Source organism: Meles meles, chromosome 7 (genome assembly GCF_922984935.1).
Source record: "Meles meles chromosome 7, mMelMel3.1 paternal haplotype, whole genome shotgun sequence".
NCBI classification, from domain to species: domain Eukaryota; kingdom Metazoa; phylum Chordata; class Mammalia; order Carnivora; family Mustelidae; genus Meles; species Meles meles.
Genome location: NC_060072.1, coordinates 40,742,345 through 40,765,178, shown reverse-complemented (window position 1 = coordinate 40,765,178; position 22,834 = coordinate 40,742,345). Strand labels below are relative to the sequence as shown.

At 36.9% G+C, this 22,834-nt stretch overlaps 1 protein-coding gene across 3 annotated transcripts in view; it reads left to right on the top strand.

Annotated features, from left to right (window-relative positions):
- The window catches only part of NAV3 (neuron navigator 3), a 621,657-nt gene that overhangs the window by 454,507 nt on the left and 144,316 nt on the right, over window positions 1-22,834 (top strand). For all 3 annotated transcript variants that reach the window (XM_046013459.1, XM_046013458.1, XM_046013457.1), the window contains exon 12: window positions 9,314-9,433. In XM_046013459.1, coding sequence (XP_045869415.1) covers window positions 9,314-9,433 — 120 coding nt within the window. The remainder of the gene's footprint in view (window positions 1-9,313; window positions 9,434-22,834) is intronic.

Sequence of the window (22,834 nt, the reverse complement as noted above, 5' to 3'; positions counted from 1 at the left end):
GAATGGCCACATCTAATTAGAAGAAAGGCCAGTGAATATGGTGCAACTTTATGCCCAGAAGGAAGAGGAAGTTGTTTGATGAGAGCTGGGTAGTTTCTGCTGAATTCACTCATGAGAAACAAGAAGAAAAAAAAAAAGGTTATGTCCATTGTCCTTCCTACTTGTTTCCTGCTTCAGTGGAAACCATTTCAGACTTCTGTTCACTTTTGTTCCCTATCAGTCTTTCAGATAAAATCTTGTATAGAATGAGCCTATTTAAATATGCATCAGTGGTCCATGTGTTTTATGGTGTCATCCATATTCAGTATATTTAAAGAAAAACTAAAAAACCCACAAATCATATATAAAAGCTTCCCCTGGTGATGGTGACCTGTTGAGCATTTGACCTTTTCTCTTTCCTGTGGTGGAGTCCAGAACACTGAAATTTAAAGAATGACCTGGAGTTCTGTCCCTGGGTGGGAGGTGAGTAGGCATGGTCAGCAGATGATACGGCTGGTCTTAACTCACCGTGCTTAGGAGTGTTGTGTGGAGAATACCCCATGGTGTGTTGTGCTTCATTGTTCACCAGTTTACACAGAAAATTATTGACATCTATAGGCTGTAGCCCGATGCCTCAGCCCAGAATTAAAAGGGGGAAGATGAGAGGGCTAGAGATATCCCAGGGGGAATTTTAATTTGATGATGTTTTAAGTGAGAAAAAAGGGCATTGAAATGTCTGTGCTACAGTTCATGAAAAAATTGAGTGACAAAGTTAATTTTCTGTTCCCAATTTTTTAAGTATGTTTCAGCAATTAAAGGGACAAAGCTCAAAAGACACAGTAATGAATGAAGGTGTTTAAGATTTTTTTTCCTCATGTAACCACACGGAATGTCATGAAGTGAATGGGAATGGAGTTTCATTTTCTCATGTACCTTAGACAGAACTCAGAAAACTAGTTAATCGGCATTCTGAGAATTCAGAATTTCCTGAAGCATATAAAGACTTATCTTTTTCTTCTCTTTTTGAAATTACTTTAAACACTTGGGAATGTGAATCTGCCAGTAATTAGGATTTAGTCAGAAGAAGGCCTCTTACTTATAATGAGTCTCTGAAAACACCTCCGTTTATGAAATAAAAAAGGAACGTGCTGGAAAATTGGGGAGAAAGTTACGTTTTTTAATTGGGTGGCCGTTGAAGTGATCTGCGGGTGTCATAGTATAAATAGTTGAGTCAGAACATAACCTAAAACTCTACTTTAAGTCATATGGCCCAAACACAAAGTAATTTAATTCTGGGAAGTGAACTTTTTACAAAGGAAGGTGAATACTTTTATCCTTCTCCCTTGATACTCCCTCCATTCACCCTTAGTAAACTTGATGGTATGAAGCATGTGTACCATTGGGAAGGGCAGGTTAAAGTGTTGGGGTGAAAGAGAATACGTGAGAAACCATAGACTCCTAATTGTAATGCTTCTACTCCTTTCATATTCAAGATGGGAGAGTTATGTTTGGTGGAGGTTGTGGTCCTATTGGAAAGAGAGCTGATAGTACAAGCCAACACGGACATGGCACTTCCTCTGTGCTAGACAGCATTCTATGCCTTTGACATTTGTTGACTCGTTTATGTCTCACCGTAACTGTAAGAGTTAAATATATTATTATTATCTCTATTTTACCGATGAAGCAGTGGAAGCATGAATAGTTTAAGTAACTTTAGCTGGAACTCAGAAAATGAACCAGTTTCAGGTAATTCAAATTTCTTAAAACAGGCAGTGCTGGACTCAAACCCAGCATTCTGACTCCAGTCTACTCTCAACCATTGTGACATGCTGACCCTGTGGGATTGTTGACATGTCTATATGTACACATTTCTCTTCTAAGAGTTAATTTTTTACAAAAGAACAGAGCTTCACAGCCATCATTCATTATTAGTATAGTTTTGGTTTTTTTTTTAAGCTAGTGTGTATGATCTAGGGGACAGTAGTTAATATTATCTGTGTTCATCAAAAAGAAGATGTTGAATGGTTGTGCCTTTGAGAGTTAAAAAAAAAAGCCTATGTGTTCATGTCATTAAAAAAATAGCTAATTGTTGGGTGCCTGGGTGACTCAGTCATTAAGCATCTGCCTTTGGCTTAAGGTTATGGTCCCTGGATCCTGGGATCGAGCTCCGAAAACTGCTTCTCCCTCTCCCACTCCCCTTGCTTGTGTTCCCTCTCTGGCTGTTTCTCTGTCAAATAAGTAAAATCTTTTTTTTAAAAAAAAGAAAGCAAATTGTAACATATAGTGGCTAACATGAAATTTGAATGTAAAAACACAGAATTCTAAGAAGTTATGGTGCAAGCCTAGGTTTTGCATCTTCCCAAATCCCCACAAAACCAGAAAAAGCAACGAGCCAGCAAAACCAAAAAAATCACAATCATTGTTCACACATAAAAGCTGATGACAAAGTATCATCTCAGCCCCCAAGTATAAACAGCTGAGGACAGACATCCAAGAGCCAAAGGATGGTATCACTGTCTGTTTCAGAGGAAATAGAGGTAGGCACTGGGGCATCTGGTAACAGGGAGAACAGAAGAACCCAAAATATCCAGGAAACTGACTAGAAAACACACAGAGCATTTGAAGTTGGCAGCTGAAGCTAGAAGGGCTTTTGACCCTTTGACCAGCCAGGGAGAATAAAGGCAGAATGTCATGTCTGAACAGAATAGAACAGTCTAGTTCCTATGAACTAGTTCATTCAGGTGCCCAACGACAACCCCCTTTCAAGACAGGACCCCACACTAAGAGACACCTTCTGGGAGCAGAAGCAAATTGAAAAAAAAAAAAAATTGGCAATGAAGGTGAATGTGACAGTCTGGAAGAAAGTGAGAGATGGAAACAGAATCCAAAAATCTCAAAAAGCTAATGACTGCTTTTTAAAACACTATACAAAAACAACAAAGGCAGTTACTGTGTGAAGTTGGAAAGGTATCTGCATTGTTTCTTTTTATTCAGAAAAATGAGTTTCACGTAAAAATAAGTAGGGGAAAAGTGTCAAGATAAAACCCTGTAGAAGCCACAAATACATGCAACACATGTTAACTAATAAAGGATTAGTATCAATGAGGAAAGAAAAAAGGAAAACAGAACATAGCATTGAATCCAATAGAAAAATGAGCAAGAGAAAGTAAGTAAACCAGAGAAAGGCAAATACCATATGATTTCACTCATATGTGGAATTTAAGAAACAAAACAAATGAACAAAGGAAAGATGAGAAAGAGGGAGAAACAGATCAAGAAACAGACTATTAACTATAGAGAATTGATGGTTGCCAGAGGGGCGGTAGGCAGGGGATGGGTCAAATGGATAAAAGAAAAAAGTGTACATTTATCATGATTGATAGATATTAGTATTGAATCACTGTATTGAATCACTGTATTGTACACCTGAAACTAGTGTAACACACTACATGTTAACTAGATTGGAATTAAAATTTTAAAAACTTAATACTATTTTAAAAATGAGCAAAAGATATAAACAGACCTATTTTTGGATGGGTTATTGTATTTACTTAGTTATATATATTCATATCACTTAGAAAGCATTACAACTGGTTACACATGATTACAGATTGCACATGCAATCTGCTTGAAAATTTTGAAATAGACTCTTTCTAATAAAATCAGCATTTTTTAAAATTTAAATTCCATTAGCCAACACGGATAAAACATAAATGGCTTATAACAAAGTGAAAATATGATCAATCTGCTTGGTAATCTGGAATTTGTAAACCAAACCAAAATGAGACTTCTCACCTATAGACACATAGGTGTTTATTCTGAAACTCTTTTGAAAACTGTTTAGCAGTGACTAGTAAGGTTAAATATAGGTATATGTCTCTTATGACCCAGTGATTTCCTTTCTAGATCTAGATCTTAGTTAAGTTCTTGCTTGTGAGCACAAGAAATTGTGGGTACGCAAGTGTTTGTCGCAGCAAAGACAAAAAACAACTCAAATGTCTGTAATAGTCAAATGGATTAATCAACCAATACATTTGTAAAACAGAATAATAAAACTATAAAATGAATAATGCAATGATACACATGAAGATAGATAATTGCAAAAATTAATTTTTGACGAAGGAAAGAAGTTACAAAAGATTACACATAGTGTGACTCAATTTATATAAAGTTCAAATCCAGGAGATGCTAAACAATATATTTTTAGGAATACATGTCCATGTGGCAAAACCATGAAGGAAAGTAAGGGAAAGCTAATGAAATCCAGGACAGTAGATACATCCAGAAGGGAGGTTTGGGGATGTGAGTGGGAAGAACCTATATGGACGTTGAAGAAACTGCAAATGTTTTATTTCTGAAGTTGGGTAGCAGGTCCATGAAAGTCAGTATTTTTATTATTATTTGATATGTACTTTTATACCTTATACACCTACAAAAATATATATTTCCCCAAAAGGGTTTTTTTTTGTTTTTTTTTTTTTTCAGAAAGTATGGAATTACTCTGATGGTAGAGCTGTATGTATTTCTGTTCATTGAGAAAGTAGGATTGAACAATATGAAAAATAAGTTTTACAAATCATATTTCAGTGAATTCCAGACATAATTAGAGCATAATTATGCAGATTCACAGATTTGAACAGACTCCATCTTATAATAGCGGTGAGTAGTGAGTGACAAGAAGGAGTGATATATCTAGATTACCAACTGGGTAGATGTATCTTTCCCTTTAGCCATCATAGCATGCACAAAAGGAACATGAGTTTTAGTGGTGAAATTAATATATGGTCAGTTTTTTCTATATTTGAGGTACTTATGAGAAAGCCACCTATCTATGCATTGGAAACAGCTTAATACCTTATTTTAGAGCAAGGTGGAATGATATGGTCTAGAAATATTAATTTGGATAATAGACACCTAAAGTAAATGCCACGAGTATGCAAATTTGCCGACACAAAAAGAAGCAGGCTGTCAGTAGAAGTGACAAAGAATTAGGAAATGCTTTGTGAGACTTTTTTTGTGTGTGTGTGAATTCTTTTACAACTTATTGAATTTGAACATGGCTAAAATTATTCTGACTTTCATAGTTAGAGGTAATTCATTTTTTGTCAGTAACCCTCACAAGTTTTGTTCCAACTTTTTGTACCAATCTTCCCTGTGTCTATTATCTCTTCTTAAACTCATCTTGGCTGACAGTTTTAAAGTTTAGGCATAACATTGTTAGGAAATCATTTTTTAAATGTTACATTATTCTTTCAAAATGACCCCCTAACATTGATAGCTTCCAGACTGTAGTATTGTATTTCTAGAGAAGCTATAAAGTTCATGTTCTTACAGATTTTTAAATCCTTAGAAAGAATCAAAGAAAGAAGGATTACCAAGAAATAATTCAAATCAGGGATATGTCTTACTTGTGTGATGCCTGGATGTGTGTGTGTTTTTTTTTATTTAAATTCAATTAGCCAACATAAAGTAGTGCATCATTAGTTTCAGATGTACAGTTCAGTTACTCATCTGTTACATATAACCCCCAGTGTCTGTCACATCATGCCTTCCTTAATGCCCATCACCCCGTTATCCCATCCCCCATCCACCTCCCATCCAGCAACCTTCAGGTTTTTTTTTTCCTATAGTTAAGACTCTCTCATGATTTGTTTCCCTCTCTGATTTCCTCCCATTCAGTTTTCCTTCCTTTGCCCTATGATACTCTGCTATGTCTCTTATATTACACATATATTGTGGATAATTGCTTTCTCTGATTGACTTATTTCACTCGACATAATACCCTCCAGTTCCATCCAAGTCAGTGTATAAGAGTTCATCCTTTTTGATAGCTGAGTAATATTCTATCATACAAATACCACATCTTCTTTATCCATTCATCCATTGATGGACATCTGGGCTTTTTCCATAGTTTGGCTATTGTGGACATTGCTGCTATAAACATTGGGGTGCAGGTGCCCCTTTGGATCATAGTATTTGTATCTTTGGCATAAATCTCTCATAGTGCAATTGCTGGATTATATGGTAGTCCTATTTTTAACTTCTTGTGGAACCTCCATACTGTATATTGTTTTTTAAGTAGCAAAGTCATGGTTCTGTTATGAAAATGCCCTGCCAACACTCAAATGAGAGTATGTCTGTGTAAACAGAGTAATTATAACGGAGTACTTTTTTTAAAGATTTTATTTATTTGACAGACAGAGATCACAAGTAGGCAGAGAGGCAGGCAGAGAGAGGGAGGGGGAAGGCAGAGAGAGAGAAGGAAGCAGGGTCCCCGCTGAGCAGAGAGCCCAATGCAGGGCTCGATCCCAGGACCGGGAGATCATGACCCAAGCAGACAGCAGAGGCTTAACCCACTGAGCCACCCAGGCACCTCATATAACTGAGTATTTTTTGATTCAATTAATACCTCTTGTAAACCTACCTGATATTAACTGGAAAATTGAAGGCCCCAAGAAAAATGACTGTCTTTTGAAATGTTTCCCCCCCAAAAAATGTTTTCTCTTAATTTATTGAGGTTTAATGTATTTTTTTTTCCTTTGGAAAATTAAGTTTCAAAAACAGTTACTCTTTGTCTATAGAACTTACTCTTCTGTAAATATGGAAAATTGAAAGGTTATATTTCTAATAGAAATGATCTGTCATCTTATTTCTTATTTTCTTGTATCACCATTATGGGTAAAGTTACTGAAATCAGCTACGATGCTTTCTTTTTATAACATGGAAACCTTTTGAATCCAGCTGAACAAACATAATATATTTGTTGATCCCCAATTATATGCAAAACCTTTGTTAAACAGTTTCGAATGCACACATGAAGAATGCAGACCAATGAGACATATATGAAACATAGCATGTTCACATTGTTACAACTTCCTCCAAGGTTAAGTTTAAGATTATGCATGTTGGTAGGGTGCCTGGGTGGCTCAGTGGGTTAAGCTGCTGCCTTCGGCTCAGGTCATGATCTCAGGGTCCTGGGATCGAGTCCCACATTGGGCTCTCTGCTCGGCAGGGAGCCTGCTTCCCTTTCTCTCTCTCTCTCTCTCTGCCTGCCTCTCTGCCTACTTGTGATCTCTCTGTCAAATAAATAAATAAAATATTTAAAAAAAAAAGATCAAGCATGTTGGTAGTTTTTATTTTATTTTTTTTAAAGATTTTATTTATTTATTTGAGAGGGAGAGAGTGAGAGAGAGCATGAGAGCTGAGAAGATCAGAGGGAGAAGCAGGCTCCCTATGGAGTTGGGAGCCCCATGCAGGACTCGATCCTGGGACTCTGAGATCATGACCTGAGCCAAAGGCAGTTGCTTAACCAACTTAGCCACCCAGGAGCCCAAGTATTTTGGTAGTTTTTTTAAAAAGGGCAAAGGGAGTAGCTCACTTATCTGGAGAAATATCAACTACCCTCAACCGTTTGAAACACAATTTCAAAAGGAAAGTGATTGAGAAAAACATTTGCCACTAAAGACTTTTACTTTACCAGGAATTCCACAAACTCTACCTTACAAGGCTATAAAAACATTTAGATATTTGTCAAGTACTGTGTGGGAAATATGATAAGAAATTGAAATTGAAAGTAAGAATAAACCCTGGAATACAACACCAAGATGGGACAGCTGACAAATGAAAACGCATGAAGGACAAATATACCTTCACTCTTTTAATTTAACTGATGCTCCTAATTATGAATTAGTTATAAAAAAAAGTGAAATTATATCTAGTATTTCTTATTTGAAAGAGTGTATCAGTGTTTAATACATTTTGGAGCAAAAGTCCTCCTTTATTTTTTCTGGTTTTTGAGATTGAATTCTTTAGTGATCAAGAAAACTCACCACTTAGAGTCCCTTATAAGGATAATGCAGTATGACCTAGGTTTTGTATATAAAATTCATTTATTTCCTTTTCAAAATATGTGGAAGAGACTTTGTGAATAACAAATAGCTACTTTTTATAAGGTTCTCATATTAAGATCTTTTTGTATTTTTCCTTTGTCATAAAATCTACCTGCAGATTTTATTCTTCCCATTTGCAGAGGAAGAAATTAAGGCACAGTTTAAGAAACTTTTTCAAGTTCCTTCAAATAGTAAGAACAGAATTTATTAATCATGTAAGTAATTAGCCAGTTTCATAATCCTAGCTTTAACTATTTGGTCAGTCTTCAATATGGTCATGATTAAACATTTTTTATCACAAAAATTGAAATCAACTTAAATTTGCTTAAGCAAATTATGGTCATGATTATAAAGAAGCAAGAGTATCTCTTAGAACCCAAGGACGAGTTGTGAAGTTGAAACCACGTGGCCAAGTGTCTCTGCTTCCTTTTGTGCACCTGGGTCATTGTTTTTACTTTGCTGACCAGCTTTCTCTGTAGCTCCTTATGTCTGCTGGAGATAAATACATCTCCTGGGTGTTCATTATCATCAACTGTATTCACACAGAAAGCCTGAGGAGCTGTCTTTTAATCCTAGTTCTCGAGAAAGAAAAATCTGATTAGCCCAGCATGGGGTAGGAGATTAAACAATGTGCCCTAGTCCACAGCCATGGAAGCAGGATTGCCAGTAGTGTTTGGTCTACCATCCCTGTGCAATGATGGTGGTCCTGTGATGTCCTGGAAGTAGTTCTCAAAGACAGGAAGTGGGTTAGACAGTGTGACCCTTCACTTCAGATAGTAATGCATGGTGGGTAAGATCATTCTGGAGCCAACTTTCTAGATTTATTTCTTAGTTCTGCCATGACTGGTTGAGTAAAATGTTACTTAACCCTTTTGTGTTTACTTATTTTCTTTCTCTAATGTGGTGATAATAATGTTATTATTAAACTATTTAATATTAATAATATTAAACATATTATTAAACTATGTAGAACAGTTTCTGACAAACATTTAACGCATCTTGACTATTATTTTATCCTTGTGGTCAATTGGTAAGATACATTTTACTTATCAAATAACTTAATCTAGTTTTGGGTTTAGTAATATTCCATTACTCCTGTGACCTTCATAGCTTCAAAAATGATACTTATAAAATGAAATGATCTTGCTCTTATTTTTCTAAGAGTTATCTCCAAGCCTGTCCAAATTATCTCCAAGCCTGTCCAAAATTTTAACAAAAGGGGAAAAAAATGAATAGGCTAGTAGGCTAGTTAGTTGTTGTAGTAAAGAAGATTGATTTCCTAATAAATTTGAAAAATACTCAAATTCTTCCTGTTGAGTGAAATGTTTCTATAGAAAAAAACTGTAATAAAGCACATTTGCATAATTATTGAAAATTGTGAACACTGTTAATTATACAGATGAGATCATTTAATTTATGTTGATTAATTACACATTTATTTTCAGGTACATGACAGATGGAGGGCTCAACCTGTATACTAGAAGTCTGAATAGAGTACCAGACACAACTACTTCCAGAGAGGTCATCCAGAGAGGAGTCCACGACGTGACAGTGGATGCGGACAGGTAATGCTATCAATCAGCATTTACGATGGTGAGAAGAGCATAAAGCAATTTTATAAATGAGATCCTAGGGTTTGACAGTATAAGTTAAAAGACTTTTTATTTCAATATAATAATTATTTTGAAATATTTTTAAAACCAAGCTGGTTTTTCTTACAAGACTTGTTTAGCTCTATGTACTGCATTGGTGAGAATATTTAACAACTTTCATGTTACATGGCAGCAAATTTTAATATCTGTAAAAGCAAAATGATACACATAGACTTATGTTCCTTCCTTGAAAAGAACCCTGGCTGATAAGTTTGTTTAGGTTTGGATATTCTCAGATTTACCTGGAGGCTAATGATATAAAGATTAAAACAATTCAAATTATCAGGTACAATAAACTTGATGCTTTTCTTGAGGGGTTTGTTGAAAGCATAGAACTCTTGCCTTAGGGTAATTTCTGTTTTGTAATTGTTTCAGAATGTTTAAAGCTCTCTCTGTGTGTGTGTGTGTGTGTGTGTGTGTGTGTGTGCGCGTGTGCATGCGTGTGCTAGTTAGTTTGCTCAAAGTTGTTTTGTCAATTTGATCAGAATCACTCTGTTAGAAAATATTGTTCTTGTAAAACGGTATTGTAAGACATACTTCTGACCTGATTTTGCCCTCTCTTCACTCAGAATTTTGACTTTATCATCAGGAAGGTATTGTCATTTCTAAAACTATGACATATCAGTACCTAGAGTGGTTCTTTACTAAAGTCAGCACTGAGGAAGAGGACAAAAGGTTGTGATTTAATGTATCCACATTCTGAAGTAGAAACCTAATTCATTGCACATTTTAACGTAACCAACTCAGAAGGCTTGAATTCTGATATTAGTTATCAGTTTCTCCTCACTCAAATGATGTTGATATATTTTGGTGGGGATTTGGGGCTTAACTCTTTTTTTTTTTTTAAGATTTTATTTATTTATTTGTCAGAGAGACATAGAGCACAAGCAGGCAGAGTGACAGGCAGAGGCAGAGAGAGAAGCAGGCTCCCCGTTGAGCAAGGTGCCAGATGCGGGACTCAATCCCAGGGCCCTGGGATCATAACCTGAACCGAAGCCAGCAGCTTAACCAACTGAGCCACCCAGGTGTCCCCGGGGCTTAACTCTTTAAGTAGATACTCAGTTAGTCCCTCTGTGTTTATCTCTATCTTCACACCCATTTTCAGAAATATCACCACTTTTTAAATATTTGGGGTCTTCTCCAGGATAAGTAGACTGTTCTGTAGCTTTTCTTATCCTGTGTTCAGGAAGCCACTCTCTTAGATCTAGGGCAAGCGTATGTGCCTGGTATCCTATAGTTCAGAGACTTCTCTAGAGAATAAAACTGCAGATTTCTACTGGGGTGAGAATAGATATGGCTGCCATCTACTGAACTGAGGCAAGGAGGGGATTTGGGGCTCTAAATGCTCTTTAAATAATGCTGTTGATATTTTAATTCCTGCTGGCCACAAGACAGTTTCCACAATGAGACTAGGATAGACTTATCTGGTCTATAGACCAGGTGCGTGTGAGAGAAGTAAGTGGTTACACAAAGATTATGAAAAATTTTGCTTCCCCACCACCAACCTGATCTCTTCAGCCATTTTCCCTTCCTTCAACCTGGATGCCTTCAACCAGCCTGGTCTTCTTGCTGCTCTTGAATTGATGCTTCCTCCATTTGAAATGCCCTTTTCTACATTAGCTGCATTATTTCCTCTATCACAACATGTTGAATGTTGCCTTCTCAGAGAAATGATCCAGAGAGGCTAAGATACATTTGATTTGCATACACTTTCTTACTCATTACTTTATATTGTTTTCTTCAATGTGCCCCATCACTCCTGGAATATTTCATACTTACTTATTTTTTACATGTTTATCTTACATCTCCCCAATTATGATGTAAGCCCATGAATGCAGAAGTTTTGTCATATTCATTATATTAAGAGCCTTTAGCAAATGCTTATGGAGTTAAGGAACAAAGGAATGACTAAAAGCTATACATTCATATATGGCTAGCAATAGAGTTCAACTGGGAATAGAGGCAAATGAGGCAGAGCCAACTTTCTGTGAGGATATTACCTAAGAGAGGGAAGGGGTTATGTGGAAAAACAGGAAGCAGTGGTTCGAGGGGAAGAAATCTACAATATGGACTCATTTTGAAACTAAGGACCTACATATTCTTAGTTGACAATGGAACATATTAAAGAAGAGGGACAGTCTGTTGGTGTTTAGGAAATAAAATCATGGTGGCAGAACCTAGGAATCAATACAAAGGAGCCTTATTTTATAAGGAGATAGTTGGGATAATCAGCTCTCCTTGCTCTTATGAGGTTCCAGCTTGGGGCCTGGCAGAGGAACCTCATACCAGATGGAAAGCCCAGATGTGTGTATAACAAATTGAGACCTGTGAAAGCAGTGGTTCTTAAAGTGTGGTAACTAAGTCAGCAGCATCCACATTGCTTGGGAACCTGAAAAAAATACAGATTAACTCTATCCAAGATTTACTGAAGGGGAGACTCTGGGGTGGGCCCAGTGATCTTCGACAGGCCTTCCAGGTGATTCATTCTTACAGATACTGAAATTACCAAATCACCATCTTAAAATAAACAACTAGATGCCAGGTTGATGAAACCATGACACTTAGCATAAACATTTTAAAATTTTAAAAAAGGAACATTTTGAAGTTTTTATTCACTATTTTTAGCAGTGTTCCATCAAGGGAAAGAGAATATCAAAGTAACACTGACACTAATCTTTAAATTAGATCAATTAATGACACGTTGCCCCTGAAATAAATTGTCTTCATTTGTTAGAGTCAGCTTCTGAGAATTGCATTTTTGAAAGAATTGTAGAATTTATGGAATCCAAAAACCACTTTAATCACTTGTATATATTAAACACCAATAAGACCATAGGGAAAATCCTGCTATCAGTAGAGATAGGAGTTCATCTTTTATTATAGATAAGTCTGAAGATTTTTAAAAATCCTATATTCAGGAAGTGATTCAGGATGTAGATGGTTTAAAAATGTATAGTATTAAATATTATAGTTGTGTAAGTCCTTCTGTTAATTTAAAAACCTCCTTGTACAGGATGTTGTTTCATAAAGCTTTCTTTTTTTATTTTTATTTATTTATTTTTTAAATATTTTATTTATTTATTTGACAGAGAGAAAGAGATCACAAGTAGGCAGAGAGGCAGGCAGAGAGAGAGGAGGAAGCAGGCTCCCTGCGGAGCAGAGAGCCCGACTCGGGGCTCCATCCCAGGACCCTGGGATAATGACCTGAGCCGAAGGCAGAGGCTTTAACCCACTGAGCCACCCAGGCGCCCCAGCTTTCTTTTTTTTTTTTTTTTTAAATATTTATTTGACAGAGAGAGATCACAAGTAGGCAGAGAGGCAGGCAGAGAGAGAGGAGGAAGCAGGCTCCCTGCGGAGCAGAGAGCCCGATGTGGGGCTTGATCCCAGGACCCTGGGATCATGACCTGAGCCGAAGCTTTCTTAATAAAGAAAGCATAAAGCTTTCTTAATTCTGATATCCATTCCAAAGAGGATAGGCAAGAATAGTTCTAAGGTACTACCTGTTTGCTTAGTTTTACTCAGGAAAGATACTGAGAAGTCCTGTACTTCAAAATAAAAATTATTAAATTGATTTAATTCAGTGCTCCCTAAAACATTTTTTATCACTGATTTCCCCGCTTTCTTCTCTATAATAATTTGTTCCTGTGATATTTTAAGCAATGCTGATTTTGCCCAATACCTTCATTTAATAGTTACAATAGTGCAAAGACTTGGGTCTTTTACCTCCTGTACTTAACAATTTCCCAGCTATCTTAGGGGTCTTTTAAATCAAATGAAAAATGTTAGTGCGGGCGCCTGGGTGGCTCAGTGGTTTAAGCCGCTGCCTTCGGCTCAGGTCATGATCTCAGGGTCCTGGGATCAAGTCCCGCATCGGGCTCTCTGCTCGGCAGGGAGCCTGCTTCCCTCTCACTCTCTCTGCCTGCCTCTCTGCCTACTTGTATCTCTCTCTGTCAAATAAATAAATAAAATCTTTAAAAAAAAAAAAAGAAAAATGTTAGTGCTTGGTTCATTTTAGTAAATTAGTAAATGTAGGTCTTATAATAGTTCACTGGTTAAAAAAAAGAAACCTTAAGAGCAAAGAAAAAAGTGTTTTATTAATTTTTCATATTTCATAGACATTTTTTCTATGAACGTGATCACTGAAAATGCATTACATAAGAGCAAAGTAGTCAGCTGGCTAGGATAGCAATGGATTTGAATTGCTTGTGTTAATTTAGTGAAGGTTATAATGTTTCCCCTTTAATCAAAGTTTGGTTAAAATGGGATAGACAATAGAGAACAGCTGAAATCTTCTTCCCAGCAGATTGAAAGAGCCCCAAGGAGGGGCGCCTGGGTGGCTCAGTGGGTTAAAGCCTCTGCCTTCGGCTCAGGTCATGATCCCAGGGTCCTGGGATGGAGCCCCGAGTCGGGCTCTCTGCTCCGCACGGAGCCTGCTTCCTCCTCTCTGCCTGCCTCTCTGCCTACTTGTGATTTCTCTCTGTCAAATAAATAAAATATTAAAAAAAAAAAAAAAAAAAAAGAAAGAGCCCCAAGGAAAAGAGGATGCTTCAATGGACAACTGTGGTATATCTTAAGTATTTTATTACTCAAAGATATTACAGTTCTTTCATTTTCCATATCAATCCAATACCATCTCCATTTCCTTATTATGCTGACCAAAAGAAGATTACAGAAGGGGACTAATCCTTGTAGACATGTTGGACACGCTTTGGGAAATTCATAAATAAATTCATAACAGACAGTTAAAATGTGTGAGCTTTATCCATTTGGCCCTGGTTATAATGAAGTCAATCCTAGTTCATATACACTTAAACAATTGGGTTACACTATATTGAAAAGGTAATTTGGGGGGAAAGTTTGGAAATAGCTGTTGTTTTGGTTTTTATTAACTCCTATTACTGTCCTGACACTAGCTTCCCTGCTAGCATTAACAAATATTAACAAATATTTGTAAGTATTTGATAAATTTGATAAATAAACATATAATTACCTCCTAAGTGCATTGACAGCATAATAATAGCACCTTGGGTAAAAACAAAACAGAAAAATAAAGATGAAAGACCTTGAGTTTAATGGTCATACAGAATAATGTAAGCAAAAAATAAAGTGATAAATAAAATTGATTAAGTCATAGTAGATGTATACACATAGTTTCTTAGAAGCACCCCAAAGGGAAGTGATTGTTCCTACCTGCGAGGATAAGGAAAGACTTCAAAAAGCAGTATGTTTTAAATGGGGTCATAAAGAAAGCATAACTTTTTGACATATGGCCTGGGAGAAATTCAAAGAAATGTGGAATTGGAGAGCATGGAAGCATTGAAGAGTTTAGTTTAAGGGAACGTTATAGAAAACCAGAAGTGGCAGTTATTAAGCCAATGAAAACAGATTTCATAAGGAATTTTTGCAGTTGGGGGAAGGAGATCTTAGTATACAATTGGGCTCAATTCTGAATACAACAAGAACACATGGGGATTCATAGCCAATAAGCAGAAGGAGGGGGTCAGTGGATGGAAAGTTACTAAGAGAAGACATCAAGGGTAGGGGGATTCTTGCTAAGCTTACTTAAGATTCTTGCTGAAAAGAGGCCAGGGTGATCAGGTAATGGGAGTGGAAGTTGAGAACTATAACCAGATATCACAGGCGCTCGCATATCAAGGTGGAGGAATCTCTAAAATGCCCTAGCAGGCAGTATTCTTGCTAAAACTGGGCTAGGCAGGCCCAACAATGGGTCAAAGTCAAGGCCTAATCAAGAAGAGACCTCAGAGGAGCCTGAGTAAAGTTTGGTCAAAAAGAGAGTCCTTATCAGATCCTTTAATAATGGGATTTTGCTAGTGCACTGGGAATGTGGGCAAGGATGACAACAAAGGACCTGGAGGGCTGTTCTAGAATATTTGGACTTATAAGTGATAAGGGGCTATTTTACTAATTTTAATTAGGTTTCTTTTTAAATTTCAAAGCAAAAGCATGTGTCATGGTGATTATATTTTAATAATAACTCATCCACAGCAAATAGTGAAGAGAGATGGTGCAAAGATAGGTAGATTGCTCGGAAAGTGACTACAAAAGTCCAGGTGAAAGGAGATGAGATCTTAGCTGGAGAGTGGGAATGGGGATTCTTCTTAGGCAGCCTTGACAAAACACACAGCCTGGGTGGCTTAAACAACAGATATGTACCAAAGGCTACACGTGCATGAGTGCGGGGCTGGAAAAGTCATTATCCGGTGAAAGCTTTCTTCCTGATTTGTAGAAGACCACCTTCTCATCATGTCCTCACACAGCCTTTCCTCTGTGCTCCCTCAGGGAGAAAGAGGCAGATGTCTCATACTTCTTCCTGTTTGTGTAAGGACGTCAATTCTATTAGAGTAGGGCCCCACCACTATGAGCTCATTTAACCTTAATTACCTCTGTAAAGGCCCTTCTTCAAATATCATCACATTGAGGGTTAGGGCTTCAGCTTTGAGGAAAGAGGGGCACAGTTCAATCCATCCCACTGTTAACTCCCAGATGGTTTTATCCTTGGAGATACAGGTTAATCTCCATATAAATGCTGGATTAAAGTACTGACTATGTATATGTATATAGTGTGTGCATTAATTAAGCTCAAATCCTTCAGGGTCAGGAAGATCAGGTGAAGTGAATGAAACAAGGGCTGTGTTAAACATGACCAGTCTAAAGGGGGCGGCCGCCATTAACTCTAGGGGTTGCTGCCTGTGGAAATGCAGAAATGTGGAAAGGAGGGGCTAATTATTGCCAGACCATTTGATTTTTCAAGTGAAGTCAGACTCTGGACTTTGTTGAGATATCTCCCAATTTTTACATACCAGTAACTGTGATAAGAGATCTAAAAGATCAATAGATAGTTAAAGATATATATTTTCTTCAATGGCAGAAAATAAAGGAAATTACAGAGAAGCCTATATAAAGCAAGAGACAGTGTACATTTTCATGTATGGTTGTGTAAACTTCCTAATCCTTAAAGTTAACCACAGAGATACGCTGGTGAGGATATCAGCTGCACAGAAAGAAAATGCCACAAGTCATGAGAAGCCAGCAAAACTCTTTGAGCCCAGTTCCAAGTTTATAATGTAAGACAGGACAATCTCAGGTCAGTTTCCCAGCCATAGCCTCCCTCAGTGGCGCTAATTAATCTTGTTTAAACCACTATGCAAATCAGCACTGTGCAGGCTAAGGGCACATTTGTATCTATGATGTAGAGTGGGGAAACAAGCCCTGAGAATGAATCCTTGATATTTAAAGAGGGACTATTTAAAGAGAGAATAAAAGGAGCACAGCCGCTGATGAGGCAGAGAAAAGAGCTCTTACACAAAATTTTAAGAACAAATAGGGCCAACTGATATTTTTGAGATGGAGAGTGGAGGAACGAGGCAATAGTGTCAAATTCCATGGACAAATAAAGTTAATTGGAAAAGGTTCATACCAAAGAATAGCCTAAAATAGTATGAAGTTTAACATTGGAGCAGTAGTGCTATCTTGGATGATTGAGCCAGGTATAAGCAATAGACTGAGTTACTTGAGTAGAAAGGTCAGAGAAGTCAAAATCTGGTTAGTAAGATGATTTACCCACATGACCAACAACTCAGTATAATGACAGAATGCATCTCAAAGGAGGGGAAGATAAACTCTTTTTGGAAAATGAGCAAAATTCCACAAATCCAGACCCATTCTGGATTATCTGTTACATTGCTATCCAAGGCATATTCTTAAATCTGATTGTTAATTTCAGTTGTAAACTCATCAGTTTAACTATTCCTATTTTTTACTGATTTTTGTGTGTTGAATCATGACCTTTTGAAAATATAAAGGCATAGAAAATATAAAGGCATCATAGAAATTGTCATTTTTGTATTTTGCTAACAGATAGATTGGCTGGATTTGTGATACTGCAGTTCAGATGCTGAAATCACAGTTGATGGAAGAGTTTACAAAAGGCATTAAGGGATTGTCATGACTTTACATGGCCCTCAGGTTATCAGTCATTGTAACTCAATATATCAAGGGAAGCCTACGACGAAACACTAGTCATACTAAATCCTTTGTTGGGGATGACCAGGGAGTTTTTCTCTGTTCTCTTAGGTTTAGTGTTTGGGGGCCTTCAAATTACACTGCAAAAGAAATTATCAAGAAACAAGACAGATTTTTATTCATGTATATGTGGAAAGTGACAGAAAATGTGACTCAAGGAGGCAATTACAATTTGGACTTAAATGACATCTCTTCTCCCCCAGGTTTACTGAAAAATACTTGACCTACATCACTGTACAAGTTAAAGGCAGACAGCATGGTGGCTTGGTTTCCATGTATGGAAATGGTTGAGCTAACATTCATCTTTTCATATGGATAGAATAAAAAGAGAAGAGGAAAAAAAATTTCTCCTTGTGATGAGAATTTAGCATTTACTCTCTTAGTAGGGGAAGGGGGTGGAAGAAGGTAAAACAGAGGACTTCTGGGAAAAATAAAAGGACACTTAGAAGAAGAGATGAGAGATGTGATAGTTTTGTGACAATGTCTGTTTAAGTGATTTCTTGTCCTTCTCATCTCTGGTGACAGGAGTCAGTCTTCTCTGGTTACAGAACTCCCATAGAGGGGACGGATGATTTATGAATTATTTGGGGATGCTCCAGTGTTAGGAAAATAAGGGGATTTTTCAAAAAAAGGAAATTCTTCAAGTCGTATATTTTGGATCCCTTCGCCCTACTTTTACAGTGTAAGTGTGCCGAATCCTAAACTGCCTTTACAAAGGAATTCATGGCAAATTCTCACAAAATCACGTGAGGAGTTATTTCTAAGGATGTGAGGCCTTTGATATTTCCACAAGTTCTCCAAATAGGAAAAATAAAGGCAACAGAGATTTCTCCTAAGCCATCAAGCAAATATCTCGAGGGGTCGGATTCATGATGCTTGTCACTAGTGTGTGTACACTCTAATAATTCATCCTATTCTCTGTTGATTTGTTCTAATATAATCACAGAATCAGTATAGTCCCATATCTTAAGTATTTCCTTCATTAGCTTACTGGCTTTCCACTGTAATTAAAAGTAAACACAAAAAAGATGAATAAGCTGAGATGGAAATAGATAAAGTAAATATAATTATTTCATTTTATAATAAAGTGGCCTGGCTTTTTTTTTTCTCTTGTTTCTTTACTCTAAGTAGAAAGGAACCAGTGCAATATATTAGAGATGTAGAAAAAGTTCATTTGCCCTTTCCTTTGACACCCTTGTAGGATGCACCATTGCAGGCTTATGAACGGCTGCTGAACTTCTGTCCTGTGATTCAGGTCTCAGAATTAACTGACCTAATTTTTAATAATCTATTAAACCTCCAATATTGTTACGTAGTACCCATCATAGAATTAATTCACATTAGAAAAACTATTGAGAACCTACCTCTACCAAGCACTGTGCTCAATCCTGGGGGACACTGTATGCAAGGGAATTAGAGTAGAGATTATGAGAGTTTAAAAGTCATTGAGATTGAAAGGATACTTGGGCAATCCAACTAGCCCAAGCAGTAGATACTTTTGTTTGGGATACCTTTTAATATTTTTCTAAATATGGATCCAGGTGACTCTAAGTTCTACCACCTCTTTGAAGGACTGCTCCTGACATTAAATATAGCCAAAGTTAAACTTTGCCTTTATAGATTATTCTTCTAACAGAAGAGATGGTCGTCAGTACTCTTACTTATGCAGTAGTTTTACCATATCTCCTTCCAAAACAATTTACTAATAATCTTATGACGATGGTAAGGAGGAGGAAGAAGGGGAGGAATCAAGGTTGTTATAATAAAAATTAGCTATAGTAGCTATCAGCATTGAGGAATAGTTATGTGTAGCCAACATGCCATATTACTTAAATACATTGTTATATTTTATCTTTACAACAGCCCTATGAAGTGGATTTTTATTATTGCCATTTTATCAGGCAAAAATTCTTAGATTAAGAAACTTGCCTGTAAACACTTTGTTAATTAACTGTAATGGGAAGATTTAAATCCAGTTCCTATGCACTTACTAGTATTCAAAACACTATTAATTTAGATAAATGTTTTTATCATGCCTGGATATATAATGTCAGATTTTGTAAATTCTTTATTTTTCTATTTTTTATTATTTTTATTAACATATGATGTATAATTTGCCCTAGGGCTACAGGTCTGTGAATCGTCAGGCTTACACACTTCACAGCACTCACTGTATCACATACCCTCCCCAATGTCCATAACCCAACCTGCCTCTCCCCACTACTCCCTTCTAGCAAACCTCAGTTTGTTTCATGAGATTAAGAGTCTCTTATGGTTTGTCTCCCTCCTGATCCCATCTCATTTCATTTTTTCCTTCCCTACCCCCAAGCCCCCCACTCTGCCTTTCAACTTCCCCATATCAGGAAGATCATGTGGTAATTGTCCTTCTCTGATTGACTTATTTCATTCAGCATAATACCCTCTAGTTCCATCAACGCTGTTGCAAATGACAAGAGTTCATTTCTTTAGATGTCTGCATGGTATTCCATTGTATATATATATGCCACTTCTTTATCCATTCATCTGTTGATGGACATCTAGGTTCTTTGCATAGTTTTGCTATCGTGGAAATTGCTGCTATAAACATTCGGGACGATGTGTGCCCCTTCGGATCACTACATTTGTATCTTCAGGGTAAATACCCAGTAGTGCCATTGCTGGGTCGTAGGGTAGCTCTATATTCAACTTTTTGTGGAACCTCCATGCTATTTTCCAGAGTGGCTGCACCAGCTTGCATTCCCATCAACAGTGTAGGAAGGTTTCCCTTTCTGTGCATCGTCCCCAGCATCTGTCATTTCCTGACTTGTTAATTTTAACCATTCTGACTGGTGTGAGGTGGTATCTCAGTGTCGTTTGACTTGTATTTTCCTGATGCTGAGTGACATGGAGCACTTCTTCATGTGTCTGGATGTCTTTTTTCAGAAATGTCTGTTCATGTCTTCTGCCCATTTCTTGATTGGATTATTTGTTCTTTGGGTGTTGAGTTTGATAATTTCTTTATACATTTTGGATACTAGCACTTTATCTGACATGTCATTTGCAAATACCTTCTCCCATTCTGTCACTTATTTCTTGGTTTTATTGACTTTTCTTTTGCTGTCAAAAGGTTTTGATCTTGATGAAATTCTAGTAGTTCATATTTGCCCTCGCTTCCCTTGCATTTGGCAATGTTTCTAGGGAGAAGTTGCTGTAGCTGAGGTCGAAGAGATTGCTTCCTATGTTCTTCTCAAGGATTTTGATGGATTCCTGTCTCACATTAAAGTCTTTCATCCATTTGGAGTCTATTTTTGTATGTGCTATAAGGAAATGGTCCAGGTTCATTTTTCTGCATGTGGGTGTCCAATTTTCCCCACACCATTTGTTGAAGAGACTGTCTTTTCTTCATTGGATATTCTTTCCTGCTTTGTCAAAGATTAGTTGACCATAGAGTTGAGTGTCTATTTCTGGGCTCTCTATTCTGTTCCATTAATTGATTTGTCTCTTTTTGTGCCAGTACCATACTGTCTTGATGATGACAGCTTTGTAATAGAGCTTGAAGTCTGGAATTGTGATGCCACCAACTTTGGTTTTCTTTTCAAAATTCCTCCTATTTGGGGACTTTTCTTGTTCCATACAAATGTTAGAATTATTTTTTCCATTTCTTTGAAAAAAAAATGGATGGTATTTTGATAGAGATTGCAATAAATGTGTAGATTGCTTTAGGTAGCATAGACATTTTCACAATATTTGTTCTTCTAATCCATGAACATGAAACATTTTTCCATTTCTTTGTATCTTCCTCCATTTCTTTCATGAGTACTTTATACTTTTCTGAGTATGGATTCTTTGCCTTCTGGGTTAGGTTTATTCCTAGGTATTTTATGGTTTTGTGTGCAATTGTAAATGAGATTGACTCTTTAATTTCTCTTTCTTCTGTCTTGTTGTTGGTATATAGAAATGCAACTGATTTCTGTGCATTGGTTTTATATCCTGACACTTTACTGAATTCCTGTATGAATGAGTTCTAGCAGTTTTGGAATGGAGCCTTTTGGGTTTTCCACATAAAGTATCATATCATGTGCAAGAAGTAAGAGTTTGACTTCTTCTTTGCTGATTTGGATGCCTTTTTTTCCTTTCTGTTGTCTGATTGCCGAGACTAGGACTTCTAGTACTATGTTGAATAGCAGAGGTGATAGTGGACATCCCTGCCATGTTCCTGACCTTAAGGGAAAAGCTCTCAGTTTTTCCCCATTAAGAATTATATTCTCTGTGGGTTTTCATAGATGGCTTTGATGATATTGAGGTATGTGCCTTCTCTCCCTACCCTTTGAAGAAAGGATGCTGTACTTTGTCAAGTGCTTTTTCAGCATCTATTGAGAGTATAATATGGTTCTTGTTCTTGCTTTTATTAATGTATTGTATCACGTTGATTGATTTGTGGATGTTGAGCCAACCTTGCAGCCCAGGAATAAACCCCGCCTGGTCATGGTGAATAATCCTTTTAATGTACTGTTTGATCCTATTGGTTAGTATTTTGGTAAGAATTTTCATATCTGTGTTCATTGGATATTGATCTGTAATTCTTCTTTTTGGTGGCATCTTTGTCTGATTTGGGATCAAGGTAATCCTGGCCTCATAAAATGTGTTTGGAAGTTTTCCTTCCATTTCTATTTTTTTTTGGAACAGTTTCAGGAGACTAGGTATTAATTTTCTTTAAATATTTGGTAGAATTCCCCTAGGAAGCCACCTGGCCATGGGCTCTTGTTTGCTGGGAGATTTTTGATGACTGCTTCCATCTCCTTACTGGTTATGGGTTTGTTCACATTTTCTGTTTCTTCCCAGTTCAATTTTGGTAGTTTATACTTCTCTAGGAATATATCCATGTCTTCCGTATTGTCAGATTTGCTGGCATATAGTTGATCATTATATGTTCTTATAATGATTTGTATTTCTTCAGTGTTGGTTGTGATCTCTCCTCTTTCATTTGTGATTTTATTTATTTGGGTCCTTTCCCTTTTCTTTTTGATAAGTCTGGCCAGGGGGTTATCAATCTTATTAATTCTTTCATAGAACCAGCTCCTAGTTTTGTTGATTTGTTCTACTGTTCTTTTGGTTTCTATTTCATTGATTTCTGCTCTGGTCTTTATTATTTCTTTTCTCCTGCTGGGATTAGGTTTTCTTTACTGTTCTTTCTCCAGCTCCTTTAGGTGTAGGGTTAGGTTGCTCAGGACTGCCTTTGCTGTGTTCCGCAGATTTTGAACAGTTGTGTTTTTATTATCATTTGTTTCTATG